Here is a 26,471-nt window from a genome sequence, read left to right on the forward strand (position 1 = left end):
ACAAGCCCTATATCCAAATGAAATTAAATAAGATTTTGGTAAAAGAGTCTACCTTTCACTTAATGAGTTTAAGTGAAAAAAAAAACTATGCCTAATATAGCTGTTTTATTTTTTGTATAGGTTTTATTATTATTTTATTATTAAAAGTTGAAAAACTTATAATATATTATTAGCTAAAGTTTAGCTAATAAATTTTCCTTTAGCCTAAATGTTTACACTTAAGCGTAAACATAAAGTACTTACCAAAATGGTTTTGAACAAGAACACTCGAGAACACACTGCCTTTTGCACATATGTTGATCACAATATTCTTGCAACCATTTTTTTAACACTCTCGAGCTATTTGAGCATCCTTGGACAGCACAACACATTGACATTTCTTATTTTTTTAATAATCCTATTTTGTTTATATTTAAAAAAACAAGCAGTTGCTCGAAATTTTTATGTACTTTTATATCGCACCAAATTTGACATATTTTGCCGAACGCGAGATAGAGTTTGCGAAAAGGTGTATTACAAATTAATTGTTATATAAAAAAACCACAAAAACGCAAATTTAATTGACCGGAATGTTTTTAAAAACATTCTGTATGTTTTTAACAATATAAACAATGTTTTTATTTTTATTTTTTTTAATAAAATGTTTTTATTTTTATTTTTTTTATTAAAATGTTTTTATTTTTATTTTTTTTACTGTAAATCATGCGCGGAGTGTTGCTACATCGACTATCTTATAGCCTGACTCGCAAGGGAGTGCTGCTACATCGACTGACAAATAGCCTGACTCGCAAAGGGAGTGCTGCTACATCGACTGACAAGTTGACTCGCAAGGGAGTGCTGCTACATCGACTGAGGGTTTGGTTGGGGCAGGCAGTCTATCATTATTAAAAAAAAAAAATTCCGGTCTTGAATTTTAATTTTTACTTTTTGTCAACAAAATATGGAAAAAACTTTCGGACAACATCTAAGGGTTCTATATATATATATATATATATATATATATATATATATATATATATATATATATATATATATATATATATATATATATATATATATATATATATATATATATATATATATATATATATATATATATATATATATATATATATATATATATATATATATATATATATATATATATATATATATATATATATATATATATATATATATATATATATATATATATATATATATATATTATATATATATATATATATATATATATATATATATATATATATATATATATATATATATATATATATATATGTATATATATAAATGTATATATATATATATATATATACATATATACAGCGGCGGGCGGTGACAATACACTCTGGTGAGGCCAGGAAATATTAACCAAACTATCTCGCGACGACTTGCTGCCAGCGTAATTGATGCTTTGGTGTTTGTTAGGACGCTAGCGTTATTTGATTAGTTGAGAGTTAAGGGCTAGCATACTTTCAAAATAAATTATTTTATAACATTGAATCTTTTAAACCTACTTAAAAACCAACAAAAACTGACTGAAAACTGCCCTAATAGTTCAAAAGTGTCTTAACTTTTTTTAAAGTAATAAAACACCGTTCAGCATCAGCTGTAGACACAAACGTGACCAAAACAATCTCTATCAACTTTGATACTTCGGAAAATGTTTTAACCAGGTTATTTTCATGCATAATTGGGATAGGGCATTAATTATGCCGATATCACTAAAAATAGCATTTTTAACAAAACGGGTAATTCCGACATCAACTTAACTTCTTAGTATTGGTTAGTTATTTTAGTATTTTACATATGTTTCCGAGAAAAATGTTGTATATTAAAATTGAAATTTTTTGGATCCAAAATTGGTTTATGGATCCCAATGACGAGAAACGTTTAGCCAATAAACTGTCAATTTTGTTCATGTTAATTTATCTTCTTAGTGAACCTAAATTATTGATAAATAAGGTAACTTTAAACTATTTTGTAACTATGACTTTGGTATGATTTAAAAACAAACTTTACCAACAGTGGTTTAGTCAAGAAGGGTTTTCTTAATTATCAATTTGATAAAATAATAAAAAGTGTAACATTACATATAAATTGAACTCTCTGATAGGTTCACATAACGTTTTCTGAGAATGGCGAAAGGGTCAACAAAAACAAAAAGATTTACAACATTAAAAAACCTTTTTTAAAATTTTTTTCATAATACAACTCATATTTTACTTAATTAAATCCATAATTCTTAAATACAACATTTACAATGTCAGTCATAAATAATAGTAAACTTCACAAGATTATTTACATTGTCAAAGATGGTTTAATGATTTCATGTAATTAAAGATAAAAACTTAACATCTGTTTGTAACCATACATAACACTTTAATGTTTATATAGTTTTAGTTATTTGGCTTCAGCTTTCACCAAAAATAAAAAACATTTCAATAAAATATTCTGATTATTTTATTTCCATGGTAATGGTAAATGTCAAACATGTTAAAATAATCAACTTTGCATATTTTTTTAATTAGTGTCTATTTGGAAGTATTAATTAATGGAGTTGTATTAAGAAATGTAACAGTACCACCAGTGGTACAGTTTTCGTGATTAAAAAAAATTTTCTTTATATCTTCTGTTGTTTTAGTTGTTTGTAGTTTTGTTAAATCAAACTAATAATAACATTGACTAATTTTAAAATATTTCTTGAAAACCCAGTTGCATTTTTTTGTTGATGAAAAATTCTTTAAACCTAATCATGTTTATCATACTGGTCAAAATGGCTCTGGTTCAGCGTCGATCTAATTGGCAACTTAAAAGGTAGAATAACTCAACTGCCACCAAACAGTGTAAACAATTTTCAATGGCTGATTCATTATGCTGCAGAATATAATACGTAAGCTTATTGGAAAAAATAAACTTTCCAATCCCTCATTTAGAATAGAACAAGAATTTTTTAAAGTACATACAGTTTGTAGCTTTTATTATATTTGTAGAAATTACGTAAGCTTTCTCATGTCACAATATATAAACTTGCTAAACATTGCCATACACTTGTTTTACATTTGTTCGATTAATACACAAAATCAAGATTCTCATTAATATGGCTGAGCCACTATTTTTTCTATTTAAAAAAAATAAACAAGCGTTATAAATTTAAAAAAAAATAAAACAATATATGCCTGAAAATGTAGTTCACTAACAAAAGTTATAAAATGTACAAGATTGTTGATTATAAAAGAAATGCGAAACTTTTTCATGATATTTTAAAATCAATTTTCTAAATTATTTAATTCCCCTAGAATTTCTAAATAAATATATAATTTTATTCTTTTTACCATTATTATTTCTGTTAAAAGTATAGAATAAAATGACTTGTCCTAGAAAATCTAGTTTCTGAAAATTAATAAAAATTAATTTTTTTCTACCTAACTGTATCTCTTTAATTGTTTATATCAAACCAACATTTATACCAGTAATTTCTGTTACATTATTTTAAATATCATGTTTTTGCCATGCTCCTATTCCTATTAATTTATACTCCTAATAAATACATGATAAATTTTATATCTACATATCCAGGTGAGGAAACCAATATTAACACTGTTAATATTGTAATATTAACACTGATAATATTGTAATATTAACACTGTTAATATTGTAATATTAACACTGTTAATATTGTAATATTAACACTGTTAATATTGTAATATTAACACTGTTAATATTGTAATATTAACACTGGTAATATTGTAATATTAACACTGTTAATATTGTAATATTAACACTGTTAATATTGTAATATTAACACTGTTAATATTGTAATATTAACACTGTTAATATTCACAGTAAAATTGCAATATTAACAAATGTATGATGTTTACAACATTATTTTTACAAATAAGTGTTTACATTTAATGTTATAAAGTTTTCTAATATTACTGTACCTTATTGAGTCAACAAACTTCTGACTTTTTGCAGCAGTAAATTCTTCACTCTTTGAATCGAGAATTAAAAATGGTGGATGAAATTTTACAGCTTAGTGATGTTTTCAAACTTCTTTTTTCTAGGGCCAGTTTAATGAGGCTCTGAGGTGCGCTTTTTCGTCCCACCTGAAAGCACAATAACTTCTGCGCGCGCATCAAAAACTATATTACTACAAACAAATTAAATGGAGCCAGTAAAAATCGGCCCAGCCGTTATTAGCAATGAAATAAAACAACGCTACAATACTTTAAACAAATTGCAAATAAAAGTATTACTTATAAAATAAAATGATTTAAAATTAAAACTAACTTAGAGCTATTTATTTTTATAAAACCTGTCTGGTAAATATATATATATATATATATATATATATATATATATATATATATATATATATATATATATATATATATATATATATATATATATATATATATATATATATAAGTTTAATTTTGCTGTGAGGATATATTTAGCAAGAGTGCTGGATGAATGATATCAGAGCTATATAATTGATTTTTGACAAGATTAAATAAAAATAAAAAATACTTGTATTTTTTTACCTGATGATTGCTAAACGCATGAAACTTTTAGTAGTAAAAAATCATGTAGTTCTTTTAATTTAATCTTGTCAAAACATTGAATATATTTATATATATATATATATACATATATATATATATATATATATATATATATATATATATATATATATATATATATATATATATATATATACATATATATATATATATATATATATATATATATATATACATATATATATATATATATATATATATATATATATATATATATATGTGTATATATATATATATATATATATATATATATATATATATATATATAAATGTTCTTAATATAAAATGCTCAATGTTCTTAAAAGAACAGAGCAATTATGTATTAGTAGAAATCACTTAACAGAAATTTTTTTTCATTTTACATTGTGTTTCATCAATAAAGACTCTTCATTTCTGAAGAGTCTTTTTTGATGAAACTCAGTGTAAAATTTAGGCCCTGTCTAACAGTTAAATTACCTTTTAAAAATTCAGAGTTTTTTTGAAACAATTTTAAGGCCCCCACGGATATGAAGGGCGCAGGTGGAAAAATATACTTAAAAACTTTAATATATATGACTTTGTAAAGAGAATACCTTTATAAGTTGTACCACCTTTCCATTCATTATATTTTTTTCAAGTTTGCCTTTTTTGATTTTTTTTTTTTAATTTTTTTTATTTACAGTTTCTTCTATTGTATTCAATAGAGCAAAAGAAACCTCAGTTAATGGAATATTGTTTGATTTTCTAAAATACGCTCCATTTCAAAAAGATGATGGAAAAGAGAAGAAATTTGTGTAGATTTTAATCAATTATATGTAGATTATATTAAATTATTTGTAGATCTTATTCAATTATATGTAAATATATGTAATATTTAAATATATTTTTCAATAAAGCAACTTATCTCTTGCTTTAATAATACTATTTTAACTAAACTAATTTGAAAAAGTTCTAAATAGTCTAAGTATAGACTATGTGTAGATTTAATATACGTAATATACCTTAATAATTTAATAGAGAAGTGCAACAGCAATGTTGGACATGCATACTACGTTTTGATGGTGATCTCAGTTTTTATCAACGGTTTCTTTGATTACAAAACGTTATTTTAACAGCCGGTTTAACGTTGATTTATCAACGTTAAAAAAACTGTCATTCTTAACGTTGTTTCAACGCAAATTCAACGTTATTGTAACGTTTTTTTGCGTCAAATCAACGTTGATATAACGTTTGAACCTAACGTTGATTTAACGTTGATAAATCAACGTTGAAAAAAACTTTCATTCTAAACGTTAAATCAACGTAAATTCAACTTAAGGTTTCAACGTAAGTTCAACGTTATTTCAACGTTATTTGCCGGCTGGGAAAACATGAGTTACACCTGCAAAGTCTTATAAATAGATATTTTAAGATGTACCGTTATTAAAACAAGTTTATAACACAAATCTAGACTCACTGAAACCCAATTATTACATAGCCATTTAAAACAAAATGCTTATCATGTTTTCGCGACATAAAATTGAATACATTAGTTAATTTGTAAAATTCATAATTAGAGACAAGGCGGACATCCGCGGATTTTAAACTAAATTTGTATTGATAATATACATATTAAACAATGTATTTAAAGTCTCAAATTACTAGACCACGTTGAAACGTAAAAGTATTTGATAATATAAGTGAAATTTTACCTAAAAAAAGTACTTTAAGTACGCCGTCATCTGAAATCATTTTATTTGACATAACTTACTTGCGAAATAGTGTTGTAATAGCTCAATTCAAAGATAATACTTGATTTTATTAAATTGTGAAATAAAAATAGTAGATTTAAAACTAACAAATATTTTATGGTTATTAGTAACGCAAAAAATATTTTCGAAAAAAAAGCAAAACCTAAAAATTCTTTTTTAATTAAAAAAAGCTTTTGATTTTACAACTTAGAAGCATACTGCTTGATAATTATACAAAAATATATACATTTTATAAAAGGTGAATGTTTAAGCTTTGAATTGGTATACAATGATGTAATTTTTGAGATTATTTTTTTACTTACGTCAACCACCTGCCATTGTATAGACGTTTTCATATAAGGACAATATACACTTATTACATTAAAAATAAACAAATATAGATAGAAATTTATATTTTCGTTTTTCTCTTTAAAAAAAAACAAAAAAATATATGAAAATCGTTCTTTTTAATGTCAACTTAAAACTGTTTTTTTTTTTTTTTGCTTTGCTTTATCAAATTTTTTTGCCGATAACAACAACCGCTCCAAAGAAATAAAAGCAAAAACAGTGCAAAAGTTGTTTAAGCTATTTCATTTTTTTCTATTTAAATTTATATTAATTTCCTATTTTGTTAGTTTTGCTTTCATTGTTTTTGAAACGTAGTTTTTTCCGCAACGCCTAAAGAACTTGCAATCAGCCATGGCCAAATTGTCTAAAATATTATACTTATGCGTGGACATACAAGACAAAAAACCGTACACGTTACCTGGGAAGACTTGTCTAAAAACTTCCTACATTAACCTGATAAAATAGAATCACAAGTTAAGTCAAGCCCTTTTTTTGAATTGTTATCAGGATGTTCAGAAACCATTGGTTTTAATAAAGTAAATGCTTTTTTAATACTTTAGCTATTCCAGTTTAGCTATCTATTCCAGTAATAGCATACTTTACCATCAAAAATGAGAGAAGAATCACAGAAAATAATAACGTTGCATTAAAGAAAATCATTATTTGAATCCTCTGAAAAATAAAAAAAAATTAAAACAACAAAAAATAGAAAATGAATGTGGTTAAGGACAGAGTGAAGAAAGGGTTGAAAGTTTAAGTGTTGAAGACTGGAAATATTATGTTTTGTAATGGATTATGAAGTAAGGAAAAGAAAAGTGGAGTCAATGTTTAAAATGTACAACTTGGGCTCATTCGGACATTTATTCATTTCAAAAACTGGTGAAGCAATATGTGGTTTAAGTGACAAGTGACAATACGTTTGATTACAAGATTGGCTAGTGACAATTTGAATATGTATTATGTTTGTTTGCTTATATTTTATATATTATTAATAGCTGCATTATACTATAAAATGATAAACTTATTGAATCTCTAAAAATTCTCTTTGGTTTATCGTTATTTAATTGAGTTACTTTAAGACAAATCTGTATTATTTTGCCTTGCATAGCGAGGGTAGGTGTTGTCAATAAATCTCTGATGATCAAAGCAATGTAGTTTTGAAACTTTTAATTTTTCAGGTTTTAGTAGAATGACAGAAGAATTGAAAAGTATCAAGTTCTTTATTCAAAAGTTATAATGTGGCCTGTGTTAAATTAATTAGTGCTAAAGTGTCTCAATTTGCTCTCATTACCCTAATATTACTTTATGCAGTATAAGTTGTTGCAGTAATTATTACCATACATATATTATTTTCATGTATTATGGCATATAACAATATAATATATTATTATATACCATAGTATATAGTATATATGTATAATAAGGTAAAATAATTATAAATGCTTAATGTGTAATAATGATTACTGCAACATGTTAAGAACTACAACAATTTTACTGTACTTGAAATAGAAAATAATTACAGCATTACAAAAATTTACTTTGTTATTAAACATATTTTTGTAATTCTATAATGAATTAACTTTCTATGTTTGTTTCTTAGTTATATTTTACAAATAATTTTTTTTAATGAAATGTTTAAACTTGTTTAAATTAAAAAAGTAAACTTTAAATGCGCCGATTGCCAAAGAACTGGTATCAAATCACACGATACCCTAGTCACCATGTACAGCCCGATCACCATTAGCTGTTCACATAAACCTCTTGAAGTAAACAAATTTAACTTTTTAAGCCAAACCTCATTGTTCTAACATTTTGTCAAACAAAACGACTCTTCTTTTCAAAAAACTGAAAACTGTCTTTACCAAAAACAAACTGGCATTTTTGTTATTAAGTTGCATCAACCTCGAATAGATGGTTTATAAAAAAATAATAGTTAACTCAAAAATAAAAAAGTTGAAAGTTAACTTGTTGCTATCTTATTTGAATTATAAGTTTTAAAAATTAACATAAAACACTTTAAAGACACCATTTTTTGTTGAGTTACAAAAAAAATGCGTCATTAGAAAATATGTGAGGAAAACAAAACTAAATTTTTCAAGCGCTTCATTAATATTTCTATATGTGTCTATCTAAATTCCATGCAAATTGCAACCAAGTTTTTTAAATTTAAATATATGGCTTTTATGTAAAACTACCCATTTTTACAGGACCCAAACATGTCTAAAAAATTATAAAAATTAAAAAATAAGTTATTTACGTTTCATTATGTATAAAAATACGCGGATAAAAGTTTTACACCAACATTCGTGTTAAAGTTCACTAATTATAACTCACTTTAGTTAATATTTCATAATAAACTAAATGTAAAAAGTTAAAATTTAAATAAGACACAATTGGGACTTGCAACTTTCAATCGTTGCTGCTCACAAATGCAAAACACAACTCTTCTGTTTAAATTTTTCGAAATCACTTTAAATCAATTCCCGCTAGACTACATAAGCTTTCCACCAACCTCGCTCAAACACAATCTCAATACACGAGCCCTATTTCATCCAATCTGTTCCCTTTCCTAACTCTACAAACTAGATTTTTCAAAACGTCTGTTAAAAAATAAGAGATATACTATTATTTCATTGAAAAAAATGTTGTCCTTGTTGGTGGATACTCCCCACTTTACCAAATCATCTTGATCTTTAATGACACTCGAAGATATTTCATATTCACTGGCGCAACATTTAATGCAATAGGGTTACCTGGGGCAAAGCGAGACACTTTCAGGGAGAATATTCATAACTTGAAAAGAATCACGTTTCACAACAAAAAATTTTGAATGCCACTAGCACATTATGTGCCTAATGATTTCTAAAATATTTGTGGTGATAGGTTGTTGCATCGGTACATAATTAAATTTAGAATGGCAACAACTACCCTGTCTCACTTTCCCCAAAACCTGGGGTAAAGTGAGACAGATATCATTGAAGAAAAAACTAAGTAAAAAAATACAATTTTCAATAAAACTAAAGCAGACTTTTGATAAATTCGATCTGATTAAATATAAGAATGCAATCAAAAGCACAAAGGTATCATTTTATAATGTAATTTTTCTTTTTAAATCAAAAAACATAATAGGAATTAAAAAAAATTATCAATACAAAAAATGCATATGCAAAGTTTCATGTTAGTCAAAATATTTGAATAAAATCTATTCACATAAAAAGCAAACATTGTTTAATGTGCAGTCTTCGTGTACCCAAACAGTACATACACAACAAGCTATCCAATCAATTAGGGTGCCATTGCACCATTTCCCTTGACAAACTGGACAAAACCATTCCTCTTCATTGTTTACATCTTTTTCAATGAAGCATTTCTTTTATTTTCTTTACTTGTTTTTCTTTTTTATATATTTTTTTGTTTAGTTTATTGTCATTGTTCTTTTCCAGTAAAAAATTTTTCTTATTGTTCTTTTTTTTTTTTCCTATTTTTTTTTTCTCATTGTTCTTTTCAAGCAAAATTTTTTTCCGATATGGAGAACTAGCTATAATTTGAGATTTTTCAGCGAGTTTTATCTTTGAAGGATAAAGTTTTGGAATTTGAAGTATGTCTTTAAAAGAACTTGATGAAGTAACAATAGTCTCTGAAAAGCTTTCAATATGGTTTATTTTATCATGACTCATTAATTTTAATGTAGTCAACTCTGGCTGCTGTAAAGTTTCACTTTATTTTTTGCTTTCGTGTTCAAAGTGAATTTCAAGAGGTATGATTTTATTATTATTATCACTCAAAGATGTCCTTGTAACGAGCATAGTCTATAAGTTTTAAACTTTTGGTATGAGAACGATGACCGTCAAATATAAGTAAAACTTTGTTAGTCAAGGTGCATCGTACATGTTTAACAAGATGTTGTATATTTTCAAGAAATAAATCAGTATTAACCCAGCCGTTTTCTGAGCATCCTTGAATAGTTCCAACTGGAGCATTATCTGTGAGTAATAATTGCTTTTTTTTTGCGCTTAAATATAATCACGGGTGGTATATAATGACCAACAGAATTACATTCACATAAAATTATTGTTGTGACTAATTTTTCCCCATTTGTCACTGATAAAACACACCGTTTTCCTGTAGATGAGATAACTTTTAATGACTTATGGACGTATGGCAACCCAGACTCATAACAATTAAAAATTTGATGTGGCTCAAAGTATTTATCTAACGAATTCTCTAAACTACTAAAATAGATTTTATAATTATCTTCATTCAAACCAAATACTCTGTTTATAGAAATTGCTTCTGGTTTTCTTAGTGATAAATCAGGATGACGTTTTATAAAGCCTCGCAAAAAGTCTTCTCCTGCTAATTTATTATCTTTGTTAAAAGGATTTGGAATTAAATTTTTTCTGCAGAACTCAAATACTATTAATCTAATATCCATCATTGAGAGACCATAAAATGAATTGTCCATATCTTTAATATACTTATTTAGATCTTGTTCTTGGTTATCAGAAAGCACTTTTCTAAATCTACCAAGTAAATTAGTATGTAAACTACTTTCAAGTGAAGCCTTTTTAACACACCGATGTAGTGAATCTTTTGGCACACTAAAGTTTTTATAAGTTTTTCTTAAAGACATCTGCTTCAACTTAAATTTTTTATGTCATCTTCGTTCCAGTTAGCTTGATTAGTTTTTCTCTTGTAGTTTCTCATTTAAAAATTTTTGGTCACTAAATGACAACAAAGTTATGTTATATTCTTTTAAAGTTTCTAATAAAATAATGTTTTACTTTTACATAAAATTCTTTCATATAATGATGATATCGTAAACGTTTACTTTAAAGATTTATAAAGTTTATAAACTTGCTATTCAAACGTTTACTTTGACAATCTTTTTAGTAACTAGCGTTGTCGCACTTTCCCCGTAAATGTGAAGTTATATATTTCTTAAACATCTTTGAAACAAAATAATCTGACACAAAAAGAAGAATGGCAGCTGAAGGATAACAATTAAATGATTACAAACTCAACACTTTGTTTGTTCTGTAGTAAAAAATGGCAGCGTGCATAGATTTTTTCCACATAAGAAAAAAATATTAATTTTGATTTTTTAATCAAATTGACGCAACTCGTAAGCATTGAACTCACTTTTCTATGTCATATTATATGCAACATCCGAAATTCCATCATACGTTTGAAATACATCTAATAATTTTATAGTTGATTCCATGTCCGATTAGCTTGTAATTTTCTTTGTTTAAACAAAAACTTCTTTTTATTTCAAATAAATTATCTTTTGTTTCAAACTACCCTCAATAATTGGCATTAAAAACTGCTTCATACATAATTACAATTAAAATATTTAAGAGCTGATTAAAAAAAGAAACCACATAACTACCAAAGAATACTCTTGAACATTCTACACCCAAATTAAATTTTATACATTGAATGAAAATAAATCCATTTACATTATTTGAACATTAGGTCAGATAAATTGGATCAATAATGTGTTTATATTGTAAAAAAATTAACTTTTGCAAGATTATTCTAACATTGGATCAATATATCAAATCAAGCTGTTTTCAAAATTAAAGTTGATATTAGATCAACGTTGGGTTAGCGTCGAAACAAAAAAAGGCAGCATTAATAATAGTTTTACTTGTTTCGGTCTAGTGTATGCATGCTAGCTCGGAAATATGTAGTCTTATAAATGTACTTTTATATGCATGTCATATTACTTGCAATTTCAGTCTAAAAAAGTTAATACCTTTTTCTCATTTCTTCTGCGCATGACAAACAAAGTCGATGACCACATAGTGTTTGAATAGGCTTACGAAGAGCCATTTGACATACAGGACATTCATGTTCATCTAAAAGTTCATTTATAAAATACGCATCGTATCCACCGAAGCTCTCCTCATTTAGGCTTTCCATTTTTTTTATTTTGCTAAATATAAATATGTTAATATTAAACTTTTTTTTTTAACTCTTTTTAGTTAAAACAAATAAACTTTTAAACTATTTTGTAAACTGAAATATTGAAACTTTGATTTTGTATTCTAATACTTTAATGAATGTTTGCTTTCATTAAAGTTTCATTTTGTGAAAATTTGCTAAACCTGTTATAGTGCGTTTGATTTAAATTATTCTTGTTGTAATGTTTAACATGGCTACATCACTTTTTTGGTTGGTTGTTCTAGTCACTTAATGATACTTAAAAGTAGAAAAAACTTATTTGTAAAGTTCAAAATGGTATATAAAAAGACCCTATCAGCTAACGCTCCTAACACTTTAAACCTAGTCTTTTTCCAACTAAATAAAAGATCAATGGCGTCAAAAAATTTATAAATGCATTTATAAATTTATACAAATCTCAATGGGAATCTTCAAAATACTGTAGAAATAGTTGAGATTGTTTTTGCGATGAAAGGTTTTAATACCCTTCAGAGAGATTAGGGTACAATTAGGTATGTGTTTTAAAATTTTAAGTTTATCAAATACTAGATTATTATTATATATTATTAAAAAACTCCCAAATACAGTATTATAAGGGTGAAAGATCTAACTAAATGCAAGCAGATCTACTCAAAGTTAATAAGTTTTAAGTAACGAATTTTTGAAACATGGATTTATTGAAAAAGTTATGGTCAAATTTTATTATTTATTTTTCTAAATTGTTATTACTTTGTTAATTTTCACCTTATAGAATATAACTTGGTATCAAAAAATTTAACTTTTTTTAACCAAGCACTTTTTGAGGGGACTACCTTCTTAACAGTAAAAAAGTACATAATCCTTTCATAAAAGGATTTTTTTTTCAGCAAAAAAGTAAATTTAATTTTATTTCAGACCAAAAAAAATAATGAGAGTTGTAACTTAGAGTTGCGAGAAGGTGTGGTAATGATAGTTTTACATATCAAAGTACTGGAAAAGTAAATTCTTATAAACTTTTTTTCAAAAGAATGGAAGTAAAACGCAATTTACAATACATCTAATAAAAGTTTTGTTAAAAACTTATTTCGCACAGTTTGTTAAAACATCGGTTTGCAAATAATAGCTCATATTCACTAATGAGTTTTGCTGAATCATTTTTAATTGTTTATTTATACTTTGCATAATTGAAAAACAAATATATTTTTTATTATAAAATGGTTTCGGATAAGAAAACATACCAGAAAAGTTATTTTTGCACATTTTTAGTTATATTGAAGTCCAGTTGCGATCGAACACGCATAAAAGTACAACAGTACTAGTCTATCATAGCTGTGGAAATAATTTTGTGGATAGTTGTAAAGATCAATAAATATGTGTACCAAAAAAGAAACTTATTTGAAGAAGTATTTGAATGGAAATTAAAACGTTTTCTTTGTACCAAAAAGGTAGACCACAAGCATTCAGCAATTGCTAAAATTGAATCCATACCATTGATTAACAAAATGATTGAACGTTCTTTGAATAGAGAGGAAGAATGTAGAAATGCTGTAGATTTTTGTTGGATGTCTTGTTATGACAGATTGCGAACTTTGTACCCTTTCGGTTGTGCACATTAAGATCAAAAAACTTAGTAATGTTTATTCATATTACTCAACAAAATCTTTAAAATGAATGTTACTTGAACATTATGGTGATCATACTTTTTAAGGAGAACTCTCCAGTCAATCTAATTTAGTTTGTGTTCAGAGACATGGCTTCTTTTGATATATTAAAAATTCAAAATAAGAAACCTTGTACTATAGATAATATTATTGCTCCCGCTGCAAGTATAATTACGAGCAAAATCAGAAAAATGGATGTAATTAAATCTGTATATCAATCACAAGAAAATATAGGTGACATTGAATATAGACTTAAGTGGGTTCCAAAGAGTTTACAGCAATTCTCAAGGCTTTAAATTGTTGAAAAGCTTTGACAAATTAGTTTAGGACAATTAATTACTCAAGTTTTGCGACGTAGATTTATGAAAGCACTAATTCCATTTGGGATTGGCGTAGATTGATATATCTTTTGCAACAAAATGGCTTGTGAATCACTTTATAAATTTAGATCTTCAATACCCACCGATGAACAGAAGTTATTTAAGTCATCTGCTGCAGTTAGTAAAGTAAATTCTGTGCAAGAACAAAAAGCGAATTTCCTACATTGAGTGACTGACAATCTAGATCACAACTTGGCACATTGACCAGCACATTGGCACATTGGCACATTGGCACACTGACCGGCACATTGGCACATTGACAAAGGAACGTTTCACGGAATAAGTTTAATATCAATATGTTTATCTTCTAAATACAGTTATGAAAGCATAACGAGTTTGAAACACAAGTCTATTAAAAACATATCTGATGTGTCATCTAAAATTATGCCTTATCACGGATCAAGCTATCACGGTTTGTTAAATGTAAGTTTTAAACCAATAAAAGATTTGTATCTGAAGTATTTCGTGCGCCCGAAATTAGTGATATTGTTTGATTTGTCGCATGGTTCTTTAGCTCAAAAAAAAATCCTCGCCCAAACTGGTCAGGTTATATGATGCACACTACATCTTAATCAACAACAAGTAAGGAAAAAGCATTCATCAAGTTTTTACCTATGATTAACTCCTAAGATGAAACTTGCATATACTTACACTGCTTTTCATAATTGATAAAGCTAATAAATATAAAACAATTATTCCCTGCGTAAAGTTTGATCAGCCTTTGTGGCAGAAACCGCACGGTGTTATAAAAGATCAGAACCTCAAAGAGTATGTCGACTCTTAGGGTTTCACACAATGATGGGTTTTCTTGGAAGAATTGGAAAACTAATGGCAGGAACTGGCCTGAAAAAGGTGTTAAAGCAAGTTTGCTCTGAAGAGACGGTAAAACATATGCTTAAAAGAAAAACTGTTTCAAGTTCCTTATGAAGTCACATGTTGGCCTAAGAGTGCATTCATAAGTCAAGTTATAGCTATTTTAGTTGACGAATAAAAACTAGATATATCCGGACTTGAATACAGTTATAAAATGACAATGTAAAATTATATGAACAAGAAAGAGTTAATCAGACTTGGTAATACAGATGCTTTCAAAAATAGTGAATTTGCCATATTAACCTACACATCATATGAATGACACACTGCAAAACTTTGTATCTTGTACATATACTACATTGGTACCAAAAAGGAACTTTTAGTTCCAAAGAGAACTTGTTACTGGTATTTGCATCTTAAAACAATCTCAAAAATGGTTAATTATTTTCTGCATTAGGACATTAAAACTATAACAAGTACTCCAGGTTATACTTGCCAGAAATTCAATATCTTAGAGAAAAAAACATGTAGTTACACAACAATTTTTAGATGGTTGTCACGCATTGCACCAATCTGCAGGGTATAAGGCTGGCCTCTCTTCTAATCTTGTAGTTTAGCAGACCCTGGTGCGTTCTTTTAAATGCAAAGTTGGTTTAATATAAAATGGAATAAAAATAAATTAAAAAAAGAACACAAAAAAAATATATATTTATTATCCAAGAGTGTTGTGTGAGTCAATGGTAAAGATCGTGTCAACTGCGACGAGGCTGAGAACATTGGTGTTGGTCTAAAAACTTTTTTTGACGGTCTTAAGTTTAATGAAGCAAAGGTTAAAAATAAGAAAAGGCTTTTTCTTTGGATGTTTTGACTAATAGCGTAAAACTAGACAAACAAACTAATTATGTCGATTCAACACTTTTTAATAGGTTTGCAGCAACTGCAGAAAGAGAGGATGACGGTTAACTATACTTTGACTATGAGCTCGTTCATACCCCACAAGTATTATTTAAAAATAATATAACGCTGAAAGCAAACAAATCATCTTTACGCAAAGTGATTCTTCCTGACAACAAAATTAAGTCTAGTACAAACTTCAGCTTGTGCATGTATGTCCTTAACAGAGGTTCCTTACTCCACAGAGTTATTTGAAACAAAGGTATAAGATTTATAAAAATTGTTGAGACCTACGTCAGCTATATAAGACAAAAGTATGCCACCACTTATATTATATTTAATGGTCATAATAAATGGTTTTCAATTAAATCTAATAAACACATAGCTAGAACAAAATGCAATGGTTTTTCCCGAAATTTTGTTATGAGAGAAAATAATTAGATTCCGAACTCACATAAGCGTTTTCTATCAAATTCACACAGCAAAGCACAGTTAATTTTATTTTGTCAGATTATCTTAAACAAGATGGCCAAAAAGTAAATCTTTGCAAAGGGGATGCTGATACAAAAATTGTCTCTAAACTGTTGAAAGTTGCAAAAAAATTTTACCATGCATTGTTTTTTCCGATGATACTGATATAGCAGTGATGCTAATTTATCATTGGAAAGATTAATTAAATGAAGTTTATTTTATCATAAAAGGAAGAAAATACTCTGGAGAATAAAAGATGCTCAATTTCGAATAAGGGATTTTAGACAACATATGTTATTTGTTCATGAATAGTCAGGATGTGACTCGACATCTTCAATACTTTGTTAAGAAAAACGTTGTTTTTGAAAAATACTTCAAAATTCAAATAGTATACAATCAGTATCTGAAATTATTTTAGATTACTGGGCAACCAAAGAAGAAGTTGGAGAATCTGCTGTAAAGGCTTTCATTGAATTTTTTGGTGAAAATGCAGAATCTTTGTTTAGGAAAATGCGGTAAACATTTGAACGTTTAATTATGACTTTTTGAACTTACGCCCTTCATTTAGATTAAGAAAATTTAGATTTAAACTGAAAAAATGTCATATTTTTATAGTATTATATCTTAGATATTTTTGAAATATAAACAAATGGTTTGTAAAAGAAATATTAAACTAGAAAAGTTACCACCAACAAATCGTGCTGCTTTTTTCATGGTTTTAGAGTTCATCTCCAGGTTATTAAAGGAAAATGCTAGATGAATCTTACTTACTAGAGAAATTTACTTGAAGGCTTGTTTTAAAAAATTAAAAGTATCGGGTATCTAATTCTAACAAAAGTTACATTAAGTTCTCAAAGATATTTTAAAATAATATATTTCTTTTCACATTTTTTTTCCATGTAAAGTCACAGACAAAAATTATTATGCTTTGAAAAAAAAAAAATGTATATATATATATATATATATATATATATATATATATATATATAAATAGAATACTTTTTATATTTTAAAAATGTTAAATTTTATTTCAACAAAAAAACTATATCAAGCGCTCTAACCACTGCGCAACGGCCGCACAATTTCAAAATCTCTTTACAGTTGTGCTATAATACGACTGCAATGAGATTTTGATTTCGCAAAATCAAAAGCCTTAGAATTATGTCCATCTAATCAAATCTCTTAGAAATATTTGGTTAACTGAAATAATGCAAGATTTAAAATAATCTGACTGTGGCCTCCCAGCAAATATGTCAGCATTTGAATCAACGTTGAAAACCAGTTGCAGCATAGAAAAAACGTTACAGTCAAAAAAAAGAAACGTGCTTTCAACATTGATTCAATGTTTTTTTTTTGTATACTAAATCGCGGTAAATTGAAACTTTGAATAAGCGTTGAAATCGTAACGTAATTTAGCTTCTCAAAATAAAACGTTTGTTCAACGTTGAAAAAAGCCAATTTATAAACCTTTTAAAATTCATGCTTTATCAACGGTAAAAATAAACCGCTTTTTAAACGTTATATTTTTAACGCTTATAAATTTAAACCTATCTTATCTTCTTAAAAAATCGCTTATATTCATTGTTGAATAAAAGTACGCAAATGATCAGTGTGAAAACGTCGCAAAGTTTAAGGTTTATCAATGTTAGACATTACACAGTGGGTCAGAAGCCGGAAAAACCATACGAAAAGGTTTTTAAATTATGAAATTTTGAAAAAGGCAAATTTTGCTCGATATAATAATAATCTTGAAAATATATTTTATTATAAAATAATTTTTCAATAAAACGCCGTATTTGTTGTTTAAATATTTCCTTAAATACTTTTTATCAATAACAACAAAAAAGTGTAAAAAATTTTTTTTTTTACATATTTTGAAAACTTTGATATCTTATTTTAAAGAAGTTTAAGTTTATTTTTTAACTTATAAATGACTTAAATAGTATTATGGTAATATTTAAATCACATAAAAAAAATATTTTTTGCATTTTATATAAATATTTTCAACAATGAAAACATCAATAATTTTGAGTTATAAGTTTTTATTTTGTCAAAAATACCATTTAAAACCATCGGATCAACCTGCATCAACCGCCTAAAATGATATATAATTGAATACCAATATGACATTGATCTTGTGGTATAAAAATTGGCTGCCTATAGCGGCCTAAACGAATACACTTTTAAATTCAATTAACTACGTCAAGTTTCTTGTTAATGCGTTTTTGGTCGATAACAAAAAATTTAAGAAGATTTGAAATTTAAAAACTGCAGTTTGACTTTATAATAATTTTTATTAAAGACATAAGTGTAAAGTTAAATATTTTTGTAATTTTTATTTGCTTTCCAGTAACTTCCTCGTATTTGCTCAATGAACATTTAGATCGCATTGAAACCATTATTCCTAATTTTTTATGCTACAGTTTTAAAGTAATAAAAACTTAGAGACTGTGATAAAATATGAATTATATACTTCTTCGTAGTACAAGTTTGGGACATAATCTTTATTATTTATTTTAATTTCCGAAAACAATAAAATTATATGTAATCGATAAAAAACACGATAACAACCAATGAGAAATAAAGGAAAGGAACTGAGTTTCATAGTTACTGCTTGTAAAAAAATTACTTTTTTAAAAACATTTTAAGTTACTTTCTTTCAAATTAAAAGTATTTTATTGAACAGACAATCTCTTAAAAATGGATAGGAGATGTCTTATGAATTATATAATGGAAAATAATTTACTACAAAATGATGATTTACATGCAAAGATTTTGAGTTTTGTTTCCCAAAGCAATTTTGAAAAATCTAATGATAACTTGTCAATTATTTCGAAATTCATTTACCATGCTAGAAAGAAGTGGAAAAAATCGAATAGAACAAGTGCAGTATTTGAAAAAAGATATAAAGTTTGGTTAAACCAAACTATATTTGACTGTAAAAAAAAACAATTTAAAAAAAACCTGTGGTATGTTTATTTTAACTATGTGAAAATTTATTATAATGTGTATAATTTATTTGTATTATTATTCCAACGATTTAATAATTGATAAAATAATATTATACTTTAAGGTGGACGCCCTTTAATTTTGTTTAAAGATGCGTCTGTGAGAACTAAAGATCGCATAATTAAAAGGGATAAAAGGTTTATAGAAGCAAAAGTGGTTAAAAAAATATACAACAAAGAATTATCAACAGAATCACTTATTTCAGAATAATCATTAGCGCAAGTCTTAGATGCTAATTTATCCAAAGAAACTTATCAGCATTTAAGAAACAATGCTCTTCCATTCTGCTCTCTATACCCATCCTATCATATTTAAATAAGGCTAAAAATAAATGCTACCCTGAAAACATTCAGGTCAGTGACTACTCTGCAGAGGTTACAACTCTTCTTTTTCATACTGCATCAAGAATATGTTCAGCTTATAGTGTTGTGTTAAATTCACCTTTGCTTAAAGATTGTACTAAACTATTTATAATATACAAAGCTGGTTTTGATGGTGCAACAGGACAATCTGTTTATAAACAACTGTCAGATGTTTCTATTGAACTTCATACAGATGAATCACTTTTCACAACTTGCTTGGTTCCTCTAGAACTATATTGTTTCAAAGATGACAAAAAACAGGTTGTTTGGAGGAATCCGAAACCATCGTCAACTAAATACTGCAGACCTCTGAGATTTAAGTATAGAAAAGAATCAAATGAAGTAATTCTTGCAGAATATGAGTCAAATATGGCTTCTATTAAAGAGATAACATTATCTGTTGTACCTGTTTTATTGGAGGACGGTACAACAAAGGAAGTTGAAATACCACATATTGTAACATTAACAATGACAGATGGAAAAATTCAAACTATTATTTCCACAGCAACCAGCTCATACCAATGCTGTTCAGTGTGTGGTGCATCTCCAATCGAAATGAACAATTTACCTTTAGTTTTTCAAAAAAAAAACCTTAGAAGGCAATATAAAACATGGCGTTTCAACTTTGCATGCTTGGATAAGGTTTTTAAAATGTATGCTCCATATAACTTATTAGACGAAAAATCAAGACGAAAAAATATTGTTAAACTGAGAAAGCTTGAAGTCTGTGCTGAATATCAAACAAGGATAGGTTTTTATGATTTTTCGTGAAAATTTTACAAGAAAATGCGATCGGAAAAAAAAACAATTTAGACCTTTTTCATCGCCTTTTATGTGCATCTGATCCTTTAATTTGCACATTAAAATAGAAGATACGTAACAAAAAAAAAAGTCTACCATCTGGTGTACTTGAACTATTGCAAGAGCCAACGATAGAATACTCTGCGTAAAACATAAATTTAAATAATATCCTTGTTGTTAATTTTGTTGGGTAAAAACGGAATTTTTTATAAATAGAAAATAAATGAGTTTTTTAATAAGTTTTTAAAAAACAAATGTTATTTTTTCTACAAGTTATGTTTTTCAATATAATAAACTGTTTCTAATTTTAAAAAACAATTTTGGTTTTGGAGGTTTTGGCTAGAAAATGTCACTTTTGACCCACTGTGCATTAGCTGCTTCTTCAACGTATTTAATCTATTTATAAAACAATGTTAATTCAACGTAAAATATCCATCTAGTCGGAATCACGTGACTATATCACGAAATCAAAAGTAACCATAATGAATTGGGGGTAAACAAACTATTTATTCTTATACGCAAAGTCAAGAAAACATTATTAAACAATAACCTTATGTCCTACAATTACTTTAAAAGTTAATCTATGTTTGAATAAAATGACGCTTTATAATGCTCACTTCAAAATATTTTGGTTGTTTTAGGATAAAAAAGTACTGATACTTTGATATTTGTTTACCTGTACTAAATTAAGATGCAAATTAAAAGTATCCAACCAGAAATGAAGTGTGTCGAACAAAGATAAATACTATAAGATTTTAGGAAACCATTGTTTGCTACATGCACTCCTATCCACAGCACGATTTTTCGTATTCAACCACTTTCTTTCGAGTACTTTATCTTTAGAAAGACTTTAGCTTTTATTTTTTTATTTATTATGTTAGTGCAACCTTACTGCACAACAACTTCATAGGATTTAAATTTAAAAAAAAAAAAATCAACAAACCGCAACAGATTTCTTAGATTGTTTTCCCTCAATTGAAGATAATTTTAAAACAATACTTATAAGACGGAGTGACGTCACGCCGACTGGACGGATACCGACGTTGAAAATGTGGTAATTAAAAAACTTCGAAAAAGTGTTGTACTTTGCCAACGTTAATAAAACGTTGCTTTGACAACGTTGAGAAAGTAAAACATTGACAATTATTGTCTTATGTCTCTGATTGGAAAGGCAAGGAAAACTTAATAGGATGCATAAATATTTTATTTAAGTTATGTTTTATAACCTATTTTTGTTGCGACTAATTTAAAACTTTTAGATTTTATATCAAATTGTATATAATATACATAAATCTCAGCGTAAATTCGACTTATTAAAGGTTGTTTTTGGTCATTGTTTTATTCATTTTAAGTTGACAATTTGAATAAAATGCTCAACTTTTTTAAATATGTTATTTCTTACTTAGAAATAGTATTTAATTTTAATAAAATTAAGATGTATAAAGTGATATCAAAATTATTAAAAGTAAATAAGTCTTAAAAGTATAAAAGTATATAAGTAATTAAATGTGTATAAGTATATAAGTATAAAAGGTGAATAAGTCAGACTAAACTAACGTTGTTAACAGACAAACACTTTTAATTTGTTCGAAAAATATTTAACACTTTAACCTAATTATCAAGTAAATACTTAAGTGTAAAATCCTCCACAAAAAATGAAAGTATACACTATTAAGTTTTTTTTTTTTTTTGTATAAAAACACATTGGATAAGTAACTTCATTGGATAAGGAACTTCTAATTTTATCAGGAAAAGTATCAAGTCCTAATTAAAATGTTGGTGTTGTATATTAAATTCTAACATTTATTCTTTATCATGTATTTTTATTGGTATATATTTTTATTTATTTTAATAATATATGTTTATTCATGTATATATGGGTAAACTTATAAATATATATAAAAGAAATATATATTTTTTAAATACGTGTATAAAATGCTGGCTGGTGGTGTCTGCGAAGTGTGCAAAGCACACAGGCAGAAAACTTTAAAATCAACAGAACTATAAAATAACCAATAAAATTTTGTTTTTCTGATAAAATTTGATCAAAATTTTAGGCGGCAATATTTTTTTTGCACACACTAAAAATTGCTCACAAGCCGTTTCTGTTTAAAATATATATATACATGCATATATATACATATATATATATATATATATATATATATATATATATATATATATATATATATATATATATATATATATATATATATATATATATATATATATATATATATATATATATATATATATATATATATATATATATATATATATATATATATAGGTACCATCATTCTTCGTGTCCGTTTAATAATTGTTTTTTATTATGCAAAAAAAAAAAAAAATGCGCTAGGAAATTTAAAAGTAAAGAACAGAAAACTGCAACGGACAGTTTGTTTTTAAAGAAGTTTAATGACCCAAAACAAACTAACAAGCAAAAAACTTAAAAGACAGTGTTTTTCAATAAAATTTTGGAAATTAAAGCATTCAAACGCAAAAAGAAAAAAAAGAATTCAGCAGAATAAGTTCTATACTCCAGAATGTATAAATGAGTTAAGAGTTCTTAAAATAAGTAGAACAATGTTGTAAACTGAAAAACTAAGAACATATGACCTACCCATAAGAAATCGTGTTTATGCTGCAATTATTAACAATGTACTTGTGGAAAGTGTCTCATTTTTGTTGGAAAAAATTTCTAAAACATGACACAACACAGAACTTCAGGAAACACCCCGCTCATCCACAGTAAATAGAATGGCATTTGAGCCAGACGTTTCAGCATTGGTTTAAGCTAGTGAGACTTTTTTTATTGTGAATGTGCAGCATTGGTGTTCAATGCAACCACCATTTTAAACACACATTTCAACGCGTTTCTTATCAATACCTATCCTTCACAGAAATCTTATTCCTTATTAACCGATAAATTTGCTGGGGAAACAGAATTTGACTGTGCTACTCATATAGTCAGTGTGTTATAAGAACTTGCCAATACATTTACAGAGTTCAAAAAAATGCTATCAATAGAAGTTTTAGACATATTCTCTCAAAAAATTAAAAGTTGTCTGTCAGACAGAGCACCTTTTAATAGTTTTGTGAAAAAGATGCTTCAGGAGGACATGGATATTGAATTAATACAACTGCACTGCAATGTTCATCCACTGAAAACTATTGATTTAAAGACATTATCAGCTCTTAAAACAATAGATAACGAGATGAAGGTAAAACCAGCTAAAGGAACTGATGGGATTGCCATAACAGTCCTGAAAAATATTTCAAAGCTAATGTAATGGCTTTTTTTATTTAACTTTATAAAATATTTAATAATAATATTAAAAACTTTATTTTTTCTTTATTGTTTCACAAACTGTTTTGAAAATATGAAACTGTAATTTTTTTCTGTCTGAAAATCAGGTATGGTTTCAAAGGAGATCTTGCTGCATTCAAAAATCTTAAAAAAAACAATGTTGCTCCAGGGCTATTCTTTCGATATGTTGGTAACAGATTTCATGTCTTGTTCCATATGGCAGGGATTGTTGTTACACATAAAAAACTTATATAAACTTTCTTGAAAGGTACAGATTTTTTTAGATAAATATTAAGTTCAATAGAATTTCATTACAACTTTGTATTATACTTGAAGTTTTTTGTTTTTGTTTTGTTATTTCAGCAACACTAAAAATAAAATTTGCAAATTCTTAAGTCTTTCTAAAGTAACTATGTGACACTTGTGCAATTGCAAGGATTGGGCTTGATTGAAAAAATAATTATTTAGCCATGGATGAGTCTGGTTTATGAAAATGCAACAGGAAAGAGTATTCTTGAGTTGGTAAGTTTTTAACGCTTTTTAATAAAGTAATAGAGGAATTTAAAACATGTATGAGAATTTAATCTTTTTTTGTTTCGGAGACAATTTCCAGAAAGCAAAAAAAAAATTATCCAACTTCAAAAGTAATCTAGAATCAATTCTTTATACAGATCTGGATATATTTAGTCAAACATTGAATATTAAAGAAGATAAGGTACACCAATCACTTTGTGTCATTAAAAATAAAAAAAATTTGGTAAAGATTTTATTACCTTTGAAAAGCTCCATACAGACAGCTTTGAAAAGCTCCTTACAGACAAATGGCCAGTCAAATGGTATTTGACTGGTAAACTCTCAAATCCATCTAAAGAAAGGATAAAAACCACACTATCTGCTCCACCACATACAATCGAGGTTAAAAGGATCTTGGACATGCTTGATTTATTTTACGTTGCGTTCCTAATGCAACTTTTGGCTTCCTAGATTTAAAAATAAAAGCCAGGGTAAACAAAACATTACCATGGCTTGATGAAAAAACATTGCCAGAACAAGAAGACCTCATTCAGTTTGCAATTAAGAGAGGAGCATTAACATGTCGAGTCTCAAAACATTTTAATAATCTTTTGTATGAAGAAATAGTAAAAAAGATGTACCAAAGCTAGTTTAAAAAAAGAACTTCTGGAAAGAAAGCAACTAGAGAAGGATTTTAAAAAAGCAATAGCTGGTAATGCAAAAATCACATCATTTTTTTATTATTATTGATGAAAAACAAGAACAATTTTTAGGTATAATTTTGAAGAATGGAACCTTGATAGGGCAGCTTGAATGGGAGCTTGATGATGAAAATATACATTTATTTTTTGATAGGATTATTAATCAAAGCAACAAAGAAAAAATCATTTACATACACATTGGGGTAGTGGAAAGTCAATGAAGATGAAACTGAAGATATTGACATAAGCCAGGAACGAGTTGTTGCAGATTTAATACTTAAAGACCTGGATTTATTTAAAACTTTCGGTATTAAATTAGGCTTTATCATTATATTATCATATTAAGCTTTATTATTGTCCTAGACATGTCTTTTTTGAAAATATTGTATACAAATTATTTATCTTAAATTTTTTAAACTTTCTATAGTAACTAAGAGCTGACACATGATTATTTTACATTTTAGATAATGCAAAATAAAAGAAAGAGCAAACACATGAATTTAGGTATTCTGAAAACTCTATATATAATGATGTTCATTTATATTTCAAATGAGAATGATTTGCAAAAAAAAGCGATAATTAAAATTTGGGAACAAAAATATCTAAAAAGGTAAGCACCCTTGTCTCTGTTGGTCTAACTAACTGTTAAGCCAACGAGTAATTAATATTTCATCTTATACTAAATTTAAATTCATGGGCAGCTTTCAAATTTAATCTAAACATCTTTGAATGCTCAAAAGTTATGACGATGTGATTTTTACAACCCCCTCGTTTAGGGATGAGTGGAAACTTCACTTGGTCATAACTTTAGAAAAATAAAAGATTTTAAGGTGAATTTGAAGCCTGTTGATGAATTTAAATTAAGTATTGTGTTTACTCAATCAAGTCACATATTTAAATAAAGTTTTTTTCATGGTACTTGGTGAATATCTTCTACGCTACATTTTAAATTCCACTTTTTAAAGTGCAAACCTTTTAGGTTATT

The 26,471-nt window shown here is 26.9% G+C and overlaps 1 protein-coding gene across 2 annotated transcripts in view; it reads right to left on the reverse strand.

Moving 5' to 3' along the window:
• The window catches only part of LOC136084390 (TNF receptor-associated factor 5-like), a 124,662-nt gene that overhangs the window by 73,485 nt on the left and 24,706 nt on the right, over positions 1-26,471 (reverse strand). For both annotated transcript variants that reach the window (XM_065804394.1, XM_065804395.1), the window contains exon 2: positions 12,405-12,584. In XM_065804394.1, coding sequence (XP_065660466.1) covers positions 12,405-12,571 — 167 coding nt within the window. In that variant the 5' untranslated portion in view covers positions 12,572-12,584. The remainder of the gene's footprint in view (positions 1-12,404; positions 12,585-26,471) is intronic.

Source organism: Hydra vulgaris, chromosome 08 (genome assembly GCF_038396675.1).
Source record: "Hydra vulgaris chromosome 08, alternate assembly HydraT2T_AEP".
In the NCBI taxonomy this organism is placed as follows: Eukaryota; Metazoa; Cnidaria; class Hydrozoa; order Anthoathecata; family Hydridae; genus Hydra; species Hydra vulgaris.